At 38.2% G+C, this 18,031-nt stretch overlaps 3 protein-coding genes and 4 long non-coding RNA genes across 8 annotated transcripts in view; 4 read left to right on the top strand and 3 right to left on the bottom strand.

Moving 5' to 3' along the window:
- The window catches only part of rau (RA domain-containing protein rau), a 30,919-nt gene extending 28,137 nt beyond the window's left edge, over window positions 1-2,782 (bottom strand). The window contains 1 exon segment of the mRNA XM_030389105.2: window positions 2,250-2,782. The gene's annotated coding sequence lies outside the window, so the exon portion shown is untranslated.
- Window positions 2,783-8,762: 5,980 nt separating this feature from the next.
- On the bottom strand, window positions 8,763-9,687 carry LOC149091662 (uncharacterized). Of its 2 annotated transcripts, none has more exons than XR_016196604.1 (3): window positions 9,669-9,687; window positions 9,050-9,180; window positions 8,763-8,996 (listed from the first exon to the last, which is right to left on the bottom strand). It is a non-coding gene; the product is annotated as an uncharacterized LOC149091662 (long non-coding RNA). The 2 variants fall into 2 exon arrangements; XR_016196605.1 differs by lacking the exon at window positions 9,669-9,687 and adding an exon at window positions 9,241-9,259.
- Window positions 9,688-10,137: 450 nt separating this feature from the next.
- Window positions 10,138-10,788, bottom strand: LOC149091661 (uncharacterized). Its single transcript, XR_016196532.1, has 2 exons — window positions 10,472-10,788; window positions 10,138-10,405 (listed from the first exon to the last, which is right to left on the bottom strand). It is a non-coding gene; the product is annotated as an uncharacterized LOC149091661 (long non-coding RNA).
- Window positions 10,789-11,216: 428 nt separating this feature from the next.
- Window positions 11,217-11,699, top strand: LOC149091660 (uncharacterized). The gene is made up of 2 exons (XR_016196474.1): window positions 11,217-11,392; window positions 11,446-11,699. It is a non-coding gene; the product is annotated as an uncharacterized LOC149091660 (long non-coding RNA).
- Window positions 11,700-13,287: 1,588 nt separating this feature from the next.
- On the top strand, window positions 13,288-15,069 carry LOC115564670 (uncharacterized). Its single transcript, XM_089257834.1, has 3 exons — window positions 13,288-13,423; window positions 13,490-13,609; window positions 13,688-15,069. The coding sequence occupies exons 1-3, from the start codon at window positions 13,387-13,389 to the stop codon at window positions 14,959-14,961; spliced, it is 1,431 nt and encodes a 476-aa protein (XP_089113960.1). The 5' UTR covers window positions 13,288-13,386; the 3' UTR covers window positions 14,962-15,069.
- Window positions 15,070-15,292: 223 nt separating this feature from the next.
- LOC149091659 (uncharacterized) lies at window positions 15,293-15,705 on the top strand. The gene is made up of 2 exons (XR_016196563.1): window positions 15,293-15,418; window positions 15,508-15,705. It is a non-coding gene; the product is annotated as an uncharacterized LOC149091659 (long non-coding RNA).
- An 850-nt stretch (window positions 15,706-16,555) lies between these two features.
- LOC115564669 (uncharacterized) lies at window positions 16,556-17,402 on the top strand. Its single transcript, XM_030389244.2, has 2 exons — window positions 16,556-16,691; window positions 16,758-17,402. The coding sequence occupies exons 1-2, from the start codon at window positions 16,658-16,660 to the stop codon at window positions 17,201-17,203; spliced, it is 480 nt and encodes a 159-aa protein (XP_030245104.1). The 5' UTR covers window positions 16,556-16,657; the 3' UTR covers window positions 17,204-17,402.
- The last annotated feature ends 629 nt before the right edge of the window (window positions 17,403-18,031 follow it).

Raw genomic sequence — 18,031 nt, 5'->3', positions numbered from 1 at the left:
CCCTGTTTTACGTCCCTTATCTAGCCTCCATCTCTATATAACTCCCAGCAGCCTACATATCAATTTCAGCTCCCCACGATCTGCAGTTCACGATAAGCGAGAAAACCACACGGAAAACCCAATCCAAATCAATAACTCTATAAAGGCTAAAAGATCCAGCTCCAGCACAATTTCTTAATAAAAGACTCGCTACGCCACTACGTGCTTCCCATTGGCAATATCTGAATCAAATGAGCCGTATATCCTTAAGCTAGACAACACGTTTCGCTAAGCCACGCTTAAACAGTTCGCCTACCTGGACCTAGACGGCAGCCCCGGAGCGGGGGAGGGCGCTAAACCGTAACAAACCGCACTTGACAGTAGCTCAGAGGTAAAACTCAACAGGTAAAACTCACGTAGCAGCGAGGGTAACTCGCCTGCTGTGGGCCCATTGTTCGGGTGCATTTCCTGATTTTTAATTAGCCAAATAATGCTAGCAGGAGCGAGCAGGAGAGCTATTCAACTAAACGCTGCGCGCAACGTGAGCTGCATTTTATAATCCTCGAATGTCTCGCAGTTTTCACATTTTCCTCAACAGTTGTTCAAGTGAAAAATCACAGACAGGAAATTAATTCAATGTCAGTTAACAATCGATGTTCGGTCCGGTGGACGAACTTTAGCAACTGAAGAGAAAATCAAGTAACAACAACAACAACAACAACAAGTTGCAGCAATTAAGTTGTCAAGTTTTTAGTGAAAATTTCATAATCAAGCCAGGTGAAGTGAACTTTCAAGGTAATCAAGCAGACATATGTAATATATATACCATATATACATATATCATTATTAACTGCATATCTGTCATTATGAGCTGGCAAATTAGCTGCCCAAGAGCTTAGACAAACTGTTATTCGGCCTAGACGCACTTCAATTCGGTTCATTAAGACAAATATTCTGCTGCCTCTTGATGGCATATAGGAATGGGCTATATAGGCTGGCATGTTGAATGCAGCTCATATATCTGTCTTTATCTAGGGTATCTCATCTAGACTCATGTCTCTCTCTCGCTCTCGCCTCGACTCGCTGCCATTAAGAAGTTTGGCCAAAAATCAGATTTGTCGTTAATTAGGCATTTGCCTAAGTGGATGAGCTCTGAATATTTTTTTGTTGTTGCCTCTTGTTTCTTCTATGGATGAATAATGAACAAGTCCATGGGAAATTTGTTGAAAAGCAAAAGTTTGGCAAATGATTTAGATGAGCTCGATAAGAACAACTTTGACATTTGTTTCAGCTAATGAGCGAATGCAAATGGAATATTAAGCGTGTGAAAATAATATATCTGTTATGTTAAATAAATAAGTCCACATACTTGAGAGGAAATCCGTTACGAGTTACGCATTTTGAATTTGACGCGATGCGATTGAAGCATTCGATATACAGAGAAGATTTGATATAAACTACATATTTTGTCATTATCGAAAACACTGCGGGAAATCAAGTTTTATGTCATTCATAAACATTCGAGTCGCAGCTAATTAGCGGAGGGATTCATTATGGTATAAGAGAGACAAAAACAAAAAACTAAAAAAACGAAAAAACTACAACAAAAATCATAGTTAAATTTACATATCAAAAATATTTCAGCATTTTTCTTTGTTTTTGTAAATTGCTGGGAAGGTCTTTGCCGAGCGCTTTGTGTGTGGCCCTGAAGGGCCATTAATATGTATTACTGGAGTAGCGTAATGAACACATCATTCCCATCCACTGACAGCGACAATGACAAACACTTAGCAAACATTTATAACAGCGCGCGAAATTGTTGCATTCTAATGATAACCTCAGATATGCGAGGATGATGCAGGGAAACGGAAATGAGTCGCTCGGAGAAGTACCGTTTGGCCGGTTCAATCAACTCTGGAAAGCTGAAAGCCAACTAGAAATTTCCATCTCAAGTCAATTAGAAATTTCAGCTCGAATTTGATTAGTGAAAATTCTAAACTTTCGCCAAATGAAACGAAAAGAAAAACCAGATCAAAAATAAGAAAACGAGTCTGAAAAGATCTAAAAAAAAAAAAAAGAAATACGGACAGATGCAAGACTTTCTAGCGGAAACCCAAAGCTAAAGTGAATTATCGCAATAAATCAATTGAGAGAAACAAAACCAAAAACTGGGTTACTTCAAGCAGAAGCAACAGCCGCAGCATCAACTAGAGCCCAAGATCACTTAAGAACATTTAACAGCTGGAATGCTCCAAATGCCAAAAACTTACCTTTCAAAAGTTCAATCAAGTTCAGATCTTTTTTGGGATAATCCAAAGTGTGTATGTATGTGTGTGTGTGTAATCCCAAAAACAATTTTGATGGATTGTAAATACACTAAGAAAATTCACAAGGCCGTTTATTGTAGTTGTAGGTTTTTTTTTTTTAATTTATGGTTTATATTTTTTCTTTCTTTTTCTCTTATGTTTCTTCTTTTGTTATGCACTTCACATTTTTATGCGTAGCCAAAGGCGCGTACGTGCCGCATTATGCTATATGATATCGATTCCGATTGCGGCAGGAAACAGGTGCAACAGCCCCTTGACGGCTTTTTGAAATCACTTATTTTTATGTTGTTGTCAAATCAAACTTTGTCGAAAATGCACTTTCAGTTTTGTTTCGCACTAGAGAAGCTGATAAGATTCTCAACAGTCATTTGAGGCAATGAGAGCGCTTATCGTGATCAATATAAAAGAACAACCGACCGCTTGAATAAACCGCACTCAACAACGTTGCGAGCACAACTGAATGGAGTAGCGCTGCTAGCGTCGAGGGCTAGCCATAAGCAAGTGAACGAACTGCTTGCTAGTGCTCACACACACACTCTCGCGTGCCGGCTCTCTCGCTCTCCTGCACAGAGCCGGAGATCGAGCGAGGTGCCTGAGCTCAACCATAATAACAACAGCCGGCAAAGTGCTTGCAACATTTGATGCTGAGCAAAGCAAATGCAAAATGAGCGAATTATAGCTATATTATAAAAGCACTCTCTAATGAATTTAAGAATTATTAATTATTACTATTATACTTTGTAGAAAAATAACATACAATGAAATAATAACACTGTGAAACACACTCAGTGCTCTTAGCAACATTCTAGCTGTCACGCAACATTGTGCTGCATGGCTAGCAACATAGCATATACTCTCGCTCTCGCGCTCACGCTCACGCTCTTTTCATTTACCTTTTCACTCACTCATTTTGCTAGCCAGCCAGCGCAGCGTGGGTGCAAAGCAGATGTTGCTGCTCGCTCTCTCAACACGTAGGTGAGCGTGTGTGCATGTGTGGGTTGATTTTGAAGTTTTGCTGCTGAGCTGTGGGCGACGCTGTCTGGGCGAACTAGTTCCACTTGCTGCGCTGCTCATTTCGAGTAGGCAGCGCGCAACAAAACGAGTTTCCAATTAGAAGTGAAGTTGCGTTCAGCATGTGGGTTTTGTTTTTCGTTTGGGATGGGTAATTGCAAAGAGAGACTGAGTAAGAGCGGGAGAGAACAGAAATGCATTGAAGCGCCGGATGGGCTTGGATAAACACAAGTGGTTTTGTTGTGTGTGTGTGTCTGAAGTGGAAATGTATCCAGCGACATGCATTAGCAACATGTTGCTTGCAAGCGCATTAAAAAATTATAAATGTTCTTAGAACTTTAGTTATTATGCGCACGTTTCTAGCCGTTTATGGGTTAAAGACTCTTATGGACTTGCCATGAAATTTATAGCCATAAAGCAAACAAAAAATGGCTAAGATAAAAAACGCTTTAACTATGGTGCTACACACGAACAGCAAAATGAAAGTCAAATGCCAAATGTAATTTGCTGGCAACATGGTCATTATATTTAGCTATAATTTATTTGTTCGAGCCAACAACAAATGCGACAAATTAATTACATCAAAACCAAGAAAAAACAGTTTATAATGAAAGTGAAAATCCACAAAGAAACAACATTTATGTAACAAAATATAATTTTTGATATGCCAATCGAAGCGAAACGGCAAAAAAGCATTAAAAGAATATACTAAATTTGGTAATAAAAGATCTTAAGCTCCTTGAGTTTTTAAAGAATGTAAAGTATTAGTTAGCATATTTTGAAGGCTGCGCTTGGGCAAGACACATGTTTATATACATTTCATATAAACATATGCATATATACATGTTTCTATACATGTGCTTATGCAGCATAAAAAACGGTATTGACATTGGATAATGGTCTGTTATGACAATATTTGATGACTTTGATGAATCGATGTGTTGACAGGAGGAAAAACTTTTTTCTTTTTGCGAATTATGCGGAAACAAATTTTGAATTTGTTTTCATTTTTTGCTGTTGTCTTTTGGCTAATTATGAAACGAATTTATGGCAAAGTAATTAAGTGCTTAAAAACTCTGCGATTTTGCCAATTAGAAAAGGTCAACAAATTAAGAAAATAATAAAAAATATGACTTGAAATGAATACCAAATTGATAAACTATGTATGTATGTGAAGATAAAGCGTAGCTTAAGCTAGACCAGAAGTAGACTCTGCCTCGTCTGCTTCGTTTTTAGATAAGTTAATGGTAAACAGTTAAATATTTGTTTAGAACTGGATCGTATCATAGCACGCTTTTCACATGAGCGTGTGAAAAGCACACACAACAAAGAAGAGAATAAATGAAAAGCAAAGTCTAGCTGGTGCATGTTTGGAGCACAGTTATAGTTGTATATGGAGTATATAATTATACATATGCATATATATACATATTTGATGTGTGTCTGTGTGTGGAGTTGAGGCGTTGAGTTATGCCTGGAATGAGCAGCGCAGCATGCTCCAATTACAGCTGCAACGGCGGCTTCAAATTGTGTAATAACAAACGCAGCCCTAACTCAGCAGCATCACTCTGCTGTCTCCCTCTCCCTCTCCCTCTCCCTCTCTCCCTCTCGCTCTCGCTCTTTAACTCTTGCCGGCTGCTGGTAAATGGGCAGCGGTCAGCAGCTGCCGCCACAAACGTGCTCCAAATGTAAACAAAGCAAATTGTTGGGGCTGCCGTCGCATCTGCCGCAGTTGCAATTGCAGTTGCTGCTGCTGCTGCAGTTGCAGTTGCACTTGCTGCCGAGTTGCATCTGCGACGTCTGCCAAGTGGCAAAGCCACTTCCTCAATTCAAGCCCCTCGCTCTCGCTCGCTGTAAATCAAAAGAGCTAAAGTGGAAGAGGTAGACGGAAGAAAAAAGAAAAAGAAAGAGGAAGAGAACAAAAAAAAGCAGAGGCTTGCCTCTTGCAAATGATGCTATCAATCAAGTTTTATGCGCGCCGTATCTCTCAGATACAATTGTATCTGCCGCACAGCATAATTGAGTTCTTCTCTGGCTCTGCTGTGCTCTGCTCTGCTCTCAAGTGGCTGCTTGTTAGGCGCACTTATCGGCCATAGATGCCATAGCTGCCATAAAGCCATAAAGCCATAAGGCCTAAATAGACAAATGATACGAATCGAGTTTGACCAGAATTTATGTTCATTGTTTGCTGTGCATTAGCAGCAAACACCTTCAATTGCAGATTACATAACTTCTTATGGACGCGCTCTTGAGTTTCCGCACTCCCTTTTTCTTTTTCTTGTTTTCCTGCGAGGGGCAATAGAACTTGAGATTTTGATATATGTAATACCATGTAGCCCATGCTGCCACAATTATTTTCATTAAATAACAAATAAGCATATATATGTAACCTAGATTTTTGTATAAATAATAATATTTCGCATCTGACCAATCTAGAGAAATATATACTCCATGTATGTATTTACTTAGAATACATTCTTTCAAATATTTTATATATAGAATATATAGAGTGAGTAACAATAATATTCGGTTTTTTATGTATACTTTTTTAAAATAATTATTTAAAAAAAAAAAAAAAAAAAAAAAAAAAGAAACAAGAGCCAAACAAATTTATATATATAAAACAAACTAATTTTTAAACTGTTAAATAGGTTCTAGATAAATATATTCATATATATAGTTTTATATTGATTACAGGAATACATATGATCTCTGTTAGCTACATTTTACTGGGCTGATGCTTGGTAGGACAGAGATAGACTGAGATAATATCCCCTATCAATTACTGCTCCTCTACTACTATTATTCAATTCTAAATTCCTTAATTATAGTAAATAGTAATAGAAGAGTTATATCAATCTAGAACGAGGTGTGCAGAAATAGTGGATAAAATAGAGATAGAATGAGATAATATCCCATATCTACTACTCTAATTCAATTCTACTGCTCTTCTTGTATATACATTCCTTAATTGTAGTATACTAGTATTATAATAGCTGTATCACATAGAACGAGGTGTGCTGCAGGAGTTGTCGGAACTGGGAAATACCTCGCACAATGCAAACAACAACTGCTATAGTAAGTACAGTCATATTACCCATTCACTACTATTCTTCTGCTACTACTATTCAATTCATTCATTGTTTAATCGCAGTATAATTATAGTATTATTGCGCTGTAAGGATTTAACTATTATACTGCTATTATACCAGCATTAAACTGTGTATTATACTACTATTTTAAGCACATAGCACTTACATACATACTGTAGTGCATCTCTACCCTTAGCCGCAAGATATATTGATTTATGCACGGCTATCAGTATTTATGGCAAGTCTTATCACACCTACGATGGCTCTGCTTAGGGGCAAACGTTGGCTCCCCATCTTGCTCGTATCTTTAACTGAAATTTAGTACAAGACGAAAGCTGTGGACTCCTGCCAGCTGGTGACTTACTATGGAGAGCACGCCGAGAACGGATGGAACGACGGACGAATGGACGGACGGACGGATGGATGGCTGGACGTTGGCGCAGCGTATCATAAACATGAACTTCCGATTGCGACCTCTCAGGTGGCAAGTGCCACGAGCTGTGCCGCAAAAGTCATTAAGCCACACACAAAAAAAAAAAAACTCTAAACTTGAGCAGCTGAACGGTAACAACAACAACAACAACAGCTTGAGCTGCAGCTTGAGCTAACAGGTGCCAGCTCTGGCTCTCGTCTTGCTCATATCCGCTGTCAGCGTCTGCTTTTGGCCAGCCTTTAGGGCGGAAGGGCGGGTCAAGCGGAGCCCCAACGGCAACGGCGACTGCGACTGCGACTGCGACTGCGACTGCGACTGCGACTTTGGCTGCCAGCTGGATTAGCAGCGGCGGCCTTCGCATCATCTGCGTTTATCAGGTAACATTTTTATTTATTTCATACACATACAAAGCACGACTTGAGGCCCCGACACAATAGAATTAGTGGAAATGACGCGATTCATAATTTGCATGCGATCTTTAGTGCTCATAAAGATTTCTTAGATTTCGCTACGCATATAACAAAAGATGCCAAAAGTTCCCAACGATTTCAGCTGAAATGACCTTGAGAGCTGCTTATTGAGCGCATGCTTTGTAGTTTATATCGCTCTGACATATATAAATTGCCGTGCAAGTCTATATGATCATGGATGAAGAGAGGGAGCGAGAGAGACATATAGATTATAGATTATTATATATATGTATGTGAATCAATTAAATCTCAGGTGAGCTTTAGATTTGATAGAAACTAAATAAATGTAGCTTAGGAAGAGAAATGGATAATGTGAAACAGAGGGAGAGAGAGAGGATGAAATTGAGTGAAATAGAGGGGAGAGGGAGCACAGGAGGACAAAAGACAGACTGAGAGAAAGAGAAAGCAGAAATAGTGTGGGTCTACAGGGAGTAGAAGAGAGCGGGAGGAAGAGAAGGAGAGAGAGAGAGAGAGACAGAGAGTATTAAGGAAACAGATATAAAAAATTAAGAGAAACATAGAAATGGATTAAAGTATATATATAATATAGTTGATATAGAGAGAGAGAAAGATAGAAAAGAAAGAACATAGCAAGTAATAAAAACTTCATATAATTAATAGAACATCTCACTTAAGTGAGGCTTCACTGTGCGTCCATTTGCTTTGTTAACATTCTGATTGAGATCTTTGCTCTTTCGTGTTTCTCTGCCATTTTCTGCTACCTGTCTACAAATTGCATAACTAAGATGATAAATTGTTGGACCAGATTCATTGTGCGTACTGTTTATAGCTTTTGTTTGAGCCCGTTCGAGCCAAGAATAACAACATATTTCACTAGCTAGCCAAGTCAGAGGCAACGCAACGCGACCTTAAGCAACTGCCTAGGGCTTTCACTTTCATGCGGCTTGATTTATAGAGTTGACAACAATGCGTCGCCTTCACATTCGATTCTCGATTCAGACTCGACAGCTCGACTAGGCTCAGTCACCCACCTGGCTGCACAATAAATCTACATTAAATGACTATTCCAATTCGAGATCTGCGTAATGCGACGGGGTGGGGCGAGGAGCAGAGCGGAGCTGGGCATGAGAAATCGCTACGATAAGGAGCAAAAAATTAGATAATAGACTTTCGATCAAAAGCACTTGACGCAAAGAGAGAAAACTCATGCAGAAGTTGTGAGAGCTGGGTTATACCTGGCACAATTCAAATAACTGCTGCTGTCTTATAAAGGCATCTTCCTGTTGGTTGTGCTCGACTAGGAGATACTCTGCTATTAGCAGAGCTATTATTGCCTCTTAGATTTCTATCGAATGAGGTATAAAGAAAAAGTAAGAACTTTTATGATTGTAAATATTCTCTGAGGTTAATTATCTCGAATTAGCCCGAGTAGAAACTAAAAGCTATGCCCGTGAATGCCGGAAGATCTGAAAGAACTCTTTAGCCAATGTTTTTTTTTATTAATAATTGCGAATTGTGAAATCAGTTATTAAATGAAGTTTTTGACACTACATGCTCAATGGCGTGTTCTAGTTGCGACGAGGTTAATAAGGGTCCACGATCCTTTTATTGGGATATAGCCATGGGATCTCAGTCCAAGTCTTGTCCAAAGGCCCTTCACTCCTTGGCCGGTCGCCGTCATTTAGTTCCTCAGGCGGACCGCCGGCGGAGCAAACAGCGTAAACTATTTCGAGCATTATTTTTATTATTATGTGCAAAATACTTTTAGGTACTTACAGATGATTTGAAAGAGTAGGAACGTGCTTAGAAACATGGTTGCCATCGTTAGATATTGGACTGTGGTTATTCCTTCTGATCTTCCTTGTTTTATAGCCTTCGCTCGACTAAAGCGTGTCTGTTTATATTTGCTATGGAAGGTGGATTTGATGGTTAGTTGATATCTGAGATGGTAAATTTGGTATGCTAACCACATTCGTCATGTGTTGGCAAGTCTTATATAAGCAGCCCATTTTTACTCAACATCATCAACAACTAAATAAAAAAAAAACAACAACAATTATAATACTCCAGCAATTGCAAGCGTGTCGATTTTCGTTTAATTTGGAAAAACGAATTGATCTGCATTTCAGATGTTGATTTTCATTTATGTATAGCAAAATAATACGCATGCAACATTCAGTCTGCTAACTCTTTCTCTCTCTCTCTCTCTCTCTCTCTCTCTCTCTCTCTCTCTCTCTCTCTCTCTCTCTCTCTCTCTCTCTCTCTCTCTCTCTCTCTGTCTCTTGCTCTGTCCGAATTTGGGATATGTGTGTCAGCAAGTTGCTTTCAGTGTAACTAAACCTTATCCACCTGCTACGTATATATATTATTATTTACAAAACATTTACACACACACATGAACATTAGGAATATTCATCGTTGCCATTAATTGAAATTGGACTCTAGTTATTCCTTCTGATCTGTTCGGTTTTATAGCCTTCGCTCGACTAAAGCGTGTTTCTTTATATTTGCTATGGAAGGTGGATTAACTGATTAGATGATCTACATATGAGATGGTAAATTTGCTATGCTAACCACATTCGTCATGTGTTGGCATGTCTTACATAAGCAGCCCATGTTTACTAAACATTATCAACAACAACAATTATTGTATTATAATCCAGCAATTGCAAGCGTCTCGATTTTCATTTAATTTGCATTTAAGTAGAAAATCGAAATGCAACGGAAATACGAATTGATCAGCATTTCAGATGTTGATTTTCATTTATGTAAATAGCAAAATTGTGAATATATATAAGTCTATAAGTCTAATTGAACCTTATCCACCTGCTACGTATATATGTATATTATTATTTACAAAACTCTTTAGCCAATGTATATTTTTTTTATTAATAATTGCCAACGTGAAAACATTTACATATTAAATGAAGTTTTCGGCACTGCATGCTCCATGGCGTTTTCTAGATAGAAATTATTTGCTAGGCTCTGTAAGAGCTCCCCAATCATCCCTAAGATACGGTGCTGTCCTGCCAAAGGGCTCGTCAGTCGAAGAACGTGCTTTCGGTTCTCCGACAGGCTCTTCAGGTATCACGTCGCGACCACCAGAAAGATCGGCGGAGCAAACAGTGTAAACTATTTCGAGCATTATTATTAAGTAAATATATGACTATTATGTCCAAAATACTTTTAGGTACTTACAGATGATTTGGAAAAGTAAGAACGTTCTGAGAAACATCGTTGCCATAAATTGAAATTGGACTCTGGTTATTCCTTCTGATCTTTTCGCTTTTATAGCATTCACTCGACTAAAGCGTGTCTATTTATATTTGCTATGAAAGGTCGATTTAATGGTTAGTTAATATTTGAGATGGATGTAATTAAATTAGTGAATTCGGTATGCTAACCCCATTCGTCATGTGTTTGCATATCTTATATAAGCTTTCGTATTCCCAAGTGTCCTTGAATGTCACGTTGAGTCACAAATGCTTCATTCTCTTCTGATCTCCAACATCACGCATTCGAGTCAATCGATTAAGCGATAACCCACGAAAGCTACACCTGAAGCATTAACTACATATGTGCATACATATGTATATCGATATTTCAAGTTTGTTTGTTTCTGAAAATATAACATGCGGGGCATAGAACCTGAGATCAATGCGCATATTATATGTATATATCTCTGTTAATCGATTCTCATGAAATTGAAAAATTCCCCGATTGCGACTTAGATCTTAGAAACATTGGGTAGTCAGTCAGTATTACACTGTGCACAGTGTAAGGGCTTGGACTACCTCGCTACTGTTGTCTCTTAATTCTTAATCGATTGATGGGTATATGATATTAGTTATCAGAAAAGAACGTGACATTCAAGGACACTTAGAAATACGAAAACTTATATAAGACATGCCAACACATGACGAATGTGGTTAGCATTCCAAATTGACCATCTCAGATATCAACTAACCATCAAATCCACCTTCCATAGCAAATATAAACAGACACGCTTTAGTCGAGCGAAGGCTATAAAACAAGGAAGATCAGAAGGAATAACCAGAGTCCAATATCTAACGATGGCAACCATGTTTCTAAGCACGTTCCTACTCTTTCAAATCATCTGTAAGTACCCAAAAGTATTTTGCACATAATAATATAAATAATGCTCGAAATAGTTTACGCTGTTTGCTCCGCCGGCGGTCCGCCTGAGGAACTAAATGGCGGCGACCGGCCAAGGAGTGAAGGGCCTTTGGACTTCACTGATGTCGCATGGCAATATCCCATGATCGTGGACCCTTATGCACCTATACATAGAAAAAACCATTGAGCATGCAGTGTCGAAAACTTCATTTAATAACTGTTTTCACGTGAGCAATTATTAATAAAAAAATACATTGGCGGGGTCTGGCACGCCTCCCTCTGCCTGTTACATACTTTTATAAAATCATTATACCCCGATTTCCCATTTTCAGGGTATAAAAATCGATAACTTGTGCCGTTAGTTTTTTATCGATTAAAACCATTAAAATCAACCACTCGAAAATAAATAATTAAATATTATCTCCAACATCTTTAGAGCTAGAGTCGCCAAATCATCCAAAAGAAAAGTTATGAAGCAACTAAGTTCATAGTAAGCCCACACATCAGCCCATGCTTGCCATGTGTGCGTTATTATTGTTGTTGTAGTTAATGTTCAGTAGTTCAGTAATCATGGACTGCTTGAGCGGTTGCTGCATTCATGTCATTTTGATACTCGCCCAACAATAATTTCCTGGGAGCGTAGGAGCGTGGCAAATATAGCAATGGAGTATTTGTAAGCTTACAAATTATTGAAATAATGTTGGATGATCCTTGAGATATTTATATAGTTCAGATTGGCTTTGCTTTATCAACACTGCCGATCCTTGATTCGCAGTATGATTTGAATCGGACATACCTTGCAGAAGGTATGCATCTAAGAATTCTAGGCAACTTCCTTTTATTAGAAGGTTTAACAGTTCAACATCGCTCTGACTAGGGAGCTCGTCCGATCTATCTGTTTCTATTCCTGTGAATACGGATATAGATATGAATGCACATTGTCGTCTGCATTGTTTGCTTACCTTCAACCTTCTTGGCGGCCAACACAGCCGATCCGGAAGACTTGTTTCAGGCCGAGTCATTTGATGATACTTATTAGGTTAATACATTGGGTTGGAATTACTTCAAAGAACTTAAAGATGATTTGAAAGAGTAGGAACGTGCTTAGAAACATGGTTGGCATAGTTAGATATTGGACTCTGGTTATTCCTTCTGATCTTCCTTGTTTTATTGCCTTCGCTCGACTAAAGCGTGTCTGTTTATATTTGCTATGGAAGGTGGATTTGATGGTTAGTTGATATTTGAGATGGTAAATTTGGTATGCTAACCACATTCGTCATGTGTTGGCATGTCTTATATAAGTTTTCATATTTCTAAGTGTCCTTGAATGTCACGTTGAGTCACAGGGGCTTCATTCTTTTCTGATAAGTAATATCATTTACTCATCAATCGATTAAGAATTAAGAGACAACAGTAGCGAGGTAGTCCAAGCCCTTACACTGTGCACAGTGTAATACTGACTGACTACCCAATGTTTCTAAGATCTAAGTCGCAATCGGGGAATTTTTCAATTTCATGAGAATCGATTAACAGAGATATATACATATATTATGCGCATTGATCTCAGGTTCTATGCCCCGCATGCTATATTTTCAGAAACAAACTTGAAATATCGATATACATATGTATGCACATATGTAGTTAATGCTTCAGCTGTAGCTTTCGTGGGCTATCGCTTAATCGATTGACTCGAATGCGTGATGTTGGAGATCAGAAGAGAATGAAGCATTTGTGACTCAACGTGACATTCAAGGACACTTGGGAATACGAAAGCTTATATAAGATATGCAAACACATGACGAATGGGGTTAGCATACCGAATTCACTAATTTAATTACATCCATCTCAAATATTAACTAACCATTAAATCGACCTTTCATAGCAAATATAAACAGACACGCTTTAATCCAGCGAAGGGTACAAAACCAAGAATACCAATTAAAATAACCGGAGTCTGATCTCAAACAACGGCAACGATGTTTCTCAGCACGTTCTTACTCTTCCAAATCCTCTGTAAGTACTTTGAAGTAATTCCAGCATAATTCCAGCCCAATGTATACTTAAAAATACTGTAATTAGTTTATGGGTTTTTTTCTGCCAATGACGCATCTGGTAGTGTTTCTGTGAAAAAGTCATCGTATGATTCGGCTTTTAATAATTCCTCCGGATTGGCTTTTATCGACGATAGGAAAGTTGAAGGTAAGCAACAATACAGACGATAATGACAATGATATGACAATTCATATCCATATCCGTATCCATACCCGTATCCTACAGATATAAAAAGACTGTTAGAGCTTCTAGAGGAAGGAGATTGCCCAGATCCATATGGTATTTTGAGGCGATGGAAAGGAATAGAGCGCCATAATAAGAGAATCTTTAAAAGGCCAAAAAAACAAAGTGAAGCGGAGTTGCTAAGGCAAAGCCTCTCTGTACTATCTAAATATCTCAAGGCTCATTCACGACGGAATCCACATTCTTTGAATAAGCAACAGGAAAGAAATTTCAATACTATCCGAGAGGGTATACATCAGCTATATAAAGCCATCGTAGCTACTTCTCATCAGAGTGAATTAAAGCCAAGCGGGGAGTATCAGGGAAACTTATTGACGTCTCTGCTAAAACAATTAACACATAATGCATTCACACCTGAGCCGTACCCAAATTTAACACCACTTCTACAACAAAGTCAAGCTCATGTATATGGACCACTGGTAGCTTATTACTGGAACATCCGAAAGAAACCGTACTTGAAAAGTGTCCTAGAATCGGTATATAAATTATATGAAAATCACAGAGAGAATTCTTGGGAGAACGATGGGCTGAAATATGATGAGACAGAGTTTCTAAAAGAATGTCTTAAGAGCCTAAAATTATATCTCGATGCGTACCATAAAAAGTATTATGATTTGTTGACCTGGCTCGAGAGATCCAACTTATACATACTTCGAAAAGAAGTAAATTTGGTAATTAAACGTTTCAACAAACTAAACCGACCTACACCAGCACGCGAGTTGAATCCACATCCGGTTGTATTACCCATTTCTATTGTAAGTCCCGTGTTATTACCCATATATATAGGACAGCAAGTAACAGAAGAGCCGAAAACTGAAACAACTAATGTAGAATCAACAGTGGAATTATTAACAGAGCCATTTACAGAGGTGACAGAAACAACAGAGGCATTTACAGAAGGGACAGATATAATATCAGAAGCACCCAGCCGGACAGAATCAACAATAGACGAAACTGCAGTACCATATGTTACTGAAGTGAAACCACCAGAAGAAGCTGAACACCCAATAGAAATCACAACTGAAGGACAACCATTAATTTCAATAGATGTAAATGGTAATAATCAGCAGACAGGAGGAGAAGGTAATGCATATCCAGTTTATGAGGAGCGCCCCTTACCATCGGCTATTTTACATCAATTAACAATATTGGGATATGGCCAACTATACGAAAAATATATTGTTAGAAAGCCCCACTTATTGAGTTCTTCCAGTCATCATTCAATCAGGTATCCTGCATTCTTTCATGAGGAGTGATTCCTGAGAGTCTAGGATCTATATGACTATCGACAATTACTAAAAATGTTTCAATACATCTGAATACATAATAAAGAAACTATATTAAACAAATTTAAACAAAGAAAATGCATTTCTTTAATTAATCTTATCTTATCATTTTTGATTGGTGCTTAACTTAATAGCATAGCAGAAATACAAAATCTCACAAAATTATTTACTTTAGTTTAACGATATACGAAATGAACATCAAGTTAATAATCAATATTTCTTCCAATAAAATGTGTGTTCATTTCTCATCAAGAAACGACGCCATAAAAGCCGTTTGCTATAAAAATGTAAAGTGTTTCAATTGATTTTATGGCTTGAGAATGCTATGAAAATATCATATAAAGTGCAAAAGAAACATACGAAACGCATTTGCTACTCAGTTACAGTTCGGAAATGAAGCTCATATCGCTGCTCTTGGCTTGTTTGAGTAAGTTAGTCCACGAGCACTCAATTACACCAATTACTTTATATAATAGTATCGTACTAAGCCCTGTCTCTCATTCTCCATCCATAAAGTTGCGCTGCTCGGCCAGCTATCAGCTTATGATCTCGTTCAGGCCTCACCTGCCGATGAAATTGCCACCCAAGAGCCATGGGCCAATGCGAATAAATCAACAACCCACAAGCCTCCATACAAGATCTCTGACGACATTTAGAGGGCAAACAATTTATTATGAGTGTTTTACGCATTAAATAAAAACCAAGATCAAAATATGCTGCAGACGAATTTTACTGGAACTATGAATTCTACTTAGCGGAAAGGATATTTGAATAAAAATCGGAAGCTCAATCTAGGATTTTTTTTGTATACACATACATGCTACATTACTTTCTCTTGATTTCAGTAGGAAATTTGTAGCCTAATTACATATATGAGGGTAAATCTGAAAGGCTAAAAATCAATATACATATATTTAAAATGTCTGACTACCTAATTCAATATATATATAATTTTTATGTTTTCAGGCATCGGTTCATTCAATTATTATTCAAGTTATACTTAAAAAAAAAAAAAAAAAAAAAAAAAAAAAAAAAAAAAACAGTAAATGAGTAATTATTTTGTATAGAGGATTATATGTATGTGTTTTATTTATTTTTATTTTCTGCTAGACCAGTTCACCAAGTTCTTTATCAATGACTCAATTGTAAATTGTAATGGAGGAATATATGTATTTTATTTATTTGTATTTTGAGAGACATCGATTCATCCAATTCTTTGTCAAGATTTAATAAAACATAATTATTTGGTATAGACAACTCTGCATTTTATTTATTTGAGTTCTCAATTCTTGATCAATAGATTTTATACAGCTAATATATGCACATCATGCGTATACTTCGGCCTGCCTCTTCTCCTATATATGTACATACATTCCCTGCATTTGAGTGTAAGAGTTGCAATTCGCTTTCCTCTTAAGTTTGCCCTCCATGCTTCTGTTTCTTATCAGAATCGAAGGTAATTGAAATGACTTTGAAGTCGAGCATAGCCAAATGCACTTTCGCAAGGCTCAATTCGGTGGCCATCTTATCAGCAATTATGACGGGCTATAAACTCTAATTGATTATTGCCAGAGCACTTGGGCCAGTACCAAGGCTCTCCGATTGCCTGTATAAAAGCGATTGGAGCGATGCTGGGCAACAGTCAGAGACATTTCGTGGGAGGAACATGAAACTTCTAGCAGCTGTTCTGTTTGCATGCGGTAAAGTAACAAATAGATCTAGCCAAACGTATAATAAACTAAAAACAGTCTCGGTGATTCTCATAGTGGCAACACTTGCGCTGTTGCACAGCGTTTACGGTACACCGGTGCAGCCGGCGATTCCAGAAGCGTCCGCTGCCAATTCCAAGCCAGGAGCCAATCCAGCGCCCAATTCAGCGCCCAATTCAGCGCCCAATGCAGCACCCAATCCAGTGCCAAATCCAAAGGCACCAGCTCCCAATTCAGCGCCAAATCAAACGGCTTTGGTGCTCAACGATGAGCTTTCGAGCACCCCAGCTGAAACCCAAGATCCACTATACCGTGTCACTCTACAAGATGACAATGTGAAGGATGGCGGTCCAGTCGCAGTCAAGAGCTTAGGTCCAAGCAACAGCAATTCGCCAGGAAACGCCGCCTATCAAGGTGAAGCTGCTCCATCCCTAGATGCGGCTCCCAATATGGATGAAATCTCTGCCGATGGTGCAGCCGACCAGCAGGCCATAGTTGTCTAGGGAGAGGAGCAATAAGCAGCTTCAGGTAAATGCACACTACCACATGCAAAGCTAAAGCGCACACACACTTATATCTACATGTATGCATACATATACATATATATATATATATATGTACATATACCCTAATATGCTTATATGTATATAAATTATGTATTCGAATCAGCATGAGCAATAAATAAATTGCATTTGAAAACAAGTTGTTCAACACTGGGTTATAGTGTTGATATACTCCTCTATTAATAGCACTCTATAGTGCACTGGTTTGATATATCTAGGTCCAAGCTATAGAGTAATTCTAAATTGGAAACTTGAACAGTTTCCTTACTATAGAGGAGTATTATGCAGCAGAATTTTTGGTTGAAAATTGCCCTGAAAAGTGGGCTTATATCGAATTCCAATGTTCACTAGGGCATGGCAATCACATGCTATTCCCAGACAGCGAGCCCCTGAGCGGATTTGTATAAAAACAAAGGAGCGAAAGATTACGAAATGAAGTCGAAACTTGAATACTCTAAGCAGAAAGCAAAGTATATTTTAATTGTAAACAGTTGCAGTAATAGCTAAATCCGAGATAGCTCTTCAGTCAGCCCGGATTCTCATCGATCCACGATGCGAAACCTGAGATACCCCAAGCAAGAGCAACAAAATGCTAAAGCGCACAGGGAGGTGGTGGCAAAAAAAAAATCACTTACAAAGAGGAAGCGACAGCTACAACAAGTTTTATGAATGAAGTTACCAATCTCTGTAAACTTGAAGGCGACAAAGAAAGAAAAAACCAAACCAAACAAAAGAAAACAAAAACAAAATCCAAACTCAACCACAAGA

Source organism: Drosophila navojoa, chromosome 3 (assembly GCF_054131105.1).
Source record: "Drosophila navojoa isolate 15081-1374.11 chromosome 3, UAZ_NAV_1.0, whole genome shotgun sequence".
In the NCBI taxonomy this organism is placed as follows: Eukaryota; Metazoa; Arthropoda; class Insecta; order Diptera; family Drosophilidae; genus Drosophila; species Drosophila navojoa.
The sequence above is the reverse complement of the archived record's forward strand: the minus strand, read 5'-3'. Positions and strand labels throughout refer to the sequence as shown.

Coding starts and splice junctions, on each gene's coding strand:
- LOC115564670 (XM_089257834.1), top strand. CDS start 13,387: ATGTTTCTCAGCACGTTCTTACTCTTCCAAATCCTCT. Junction 13,424..13,489: donor CTTACTCTTCCAAATCCTCT/GTAAGTACTTTG, acceptor TACTGTAATTAG/TTTATGGGTTTTTTTCTGCC. Junction 13,610..13,687: donor CGACGATAGGAAAGTTGAAG/GTAAGCAACAAT, acceptor CGTATCCTACAG/ATATAAAAAGACTGTTAGAG.
- LOC115564669 (XM_030389244.2), top strand. CDS start 16,658: ATGAAACTTCTAGCAGCTGTTCTGTTTGCATGCG. Junction 16,692..16,757: donor AGCTGTTCTGTTTGCATGCG/GTAAAGTAACAA, acceptor TGATTCTCATAG/TGGCAACACTTGCGCTGTTG.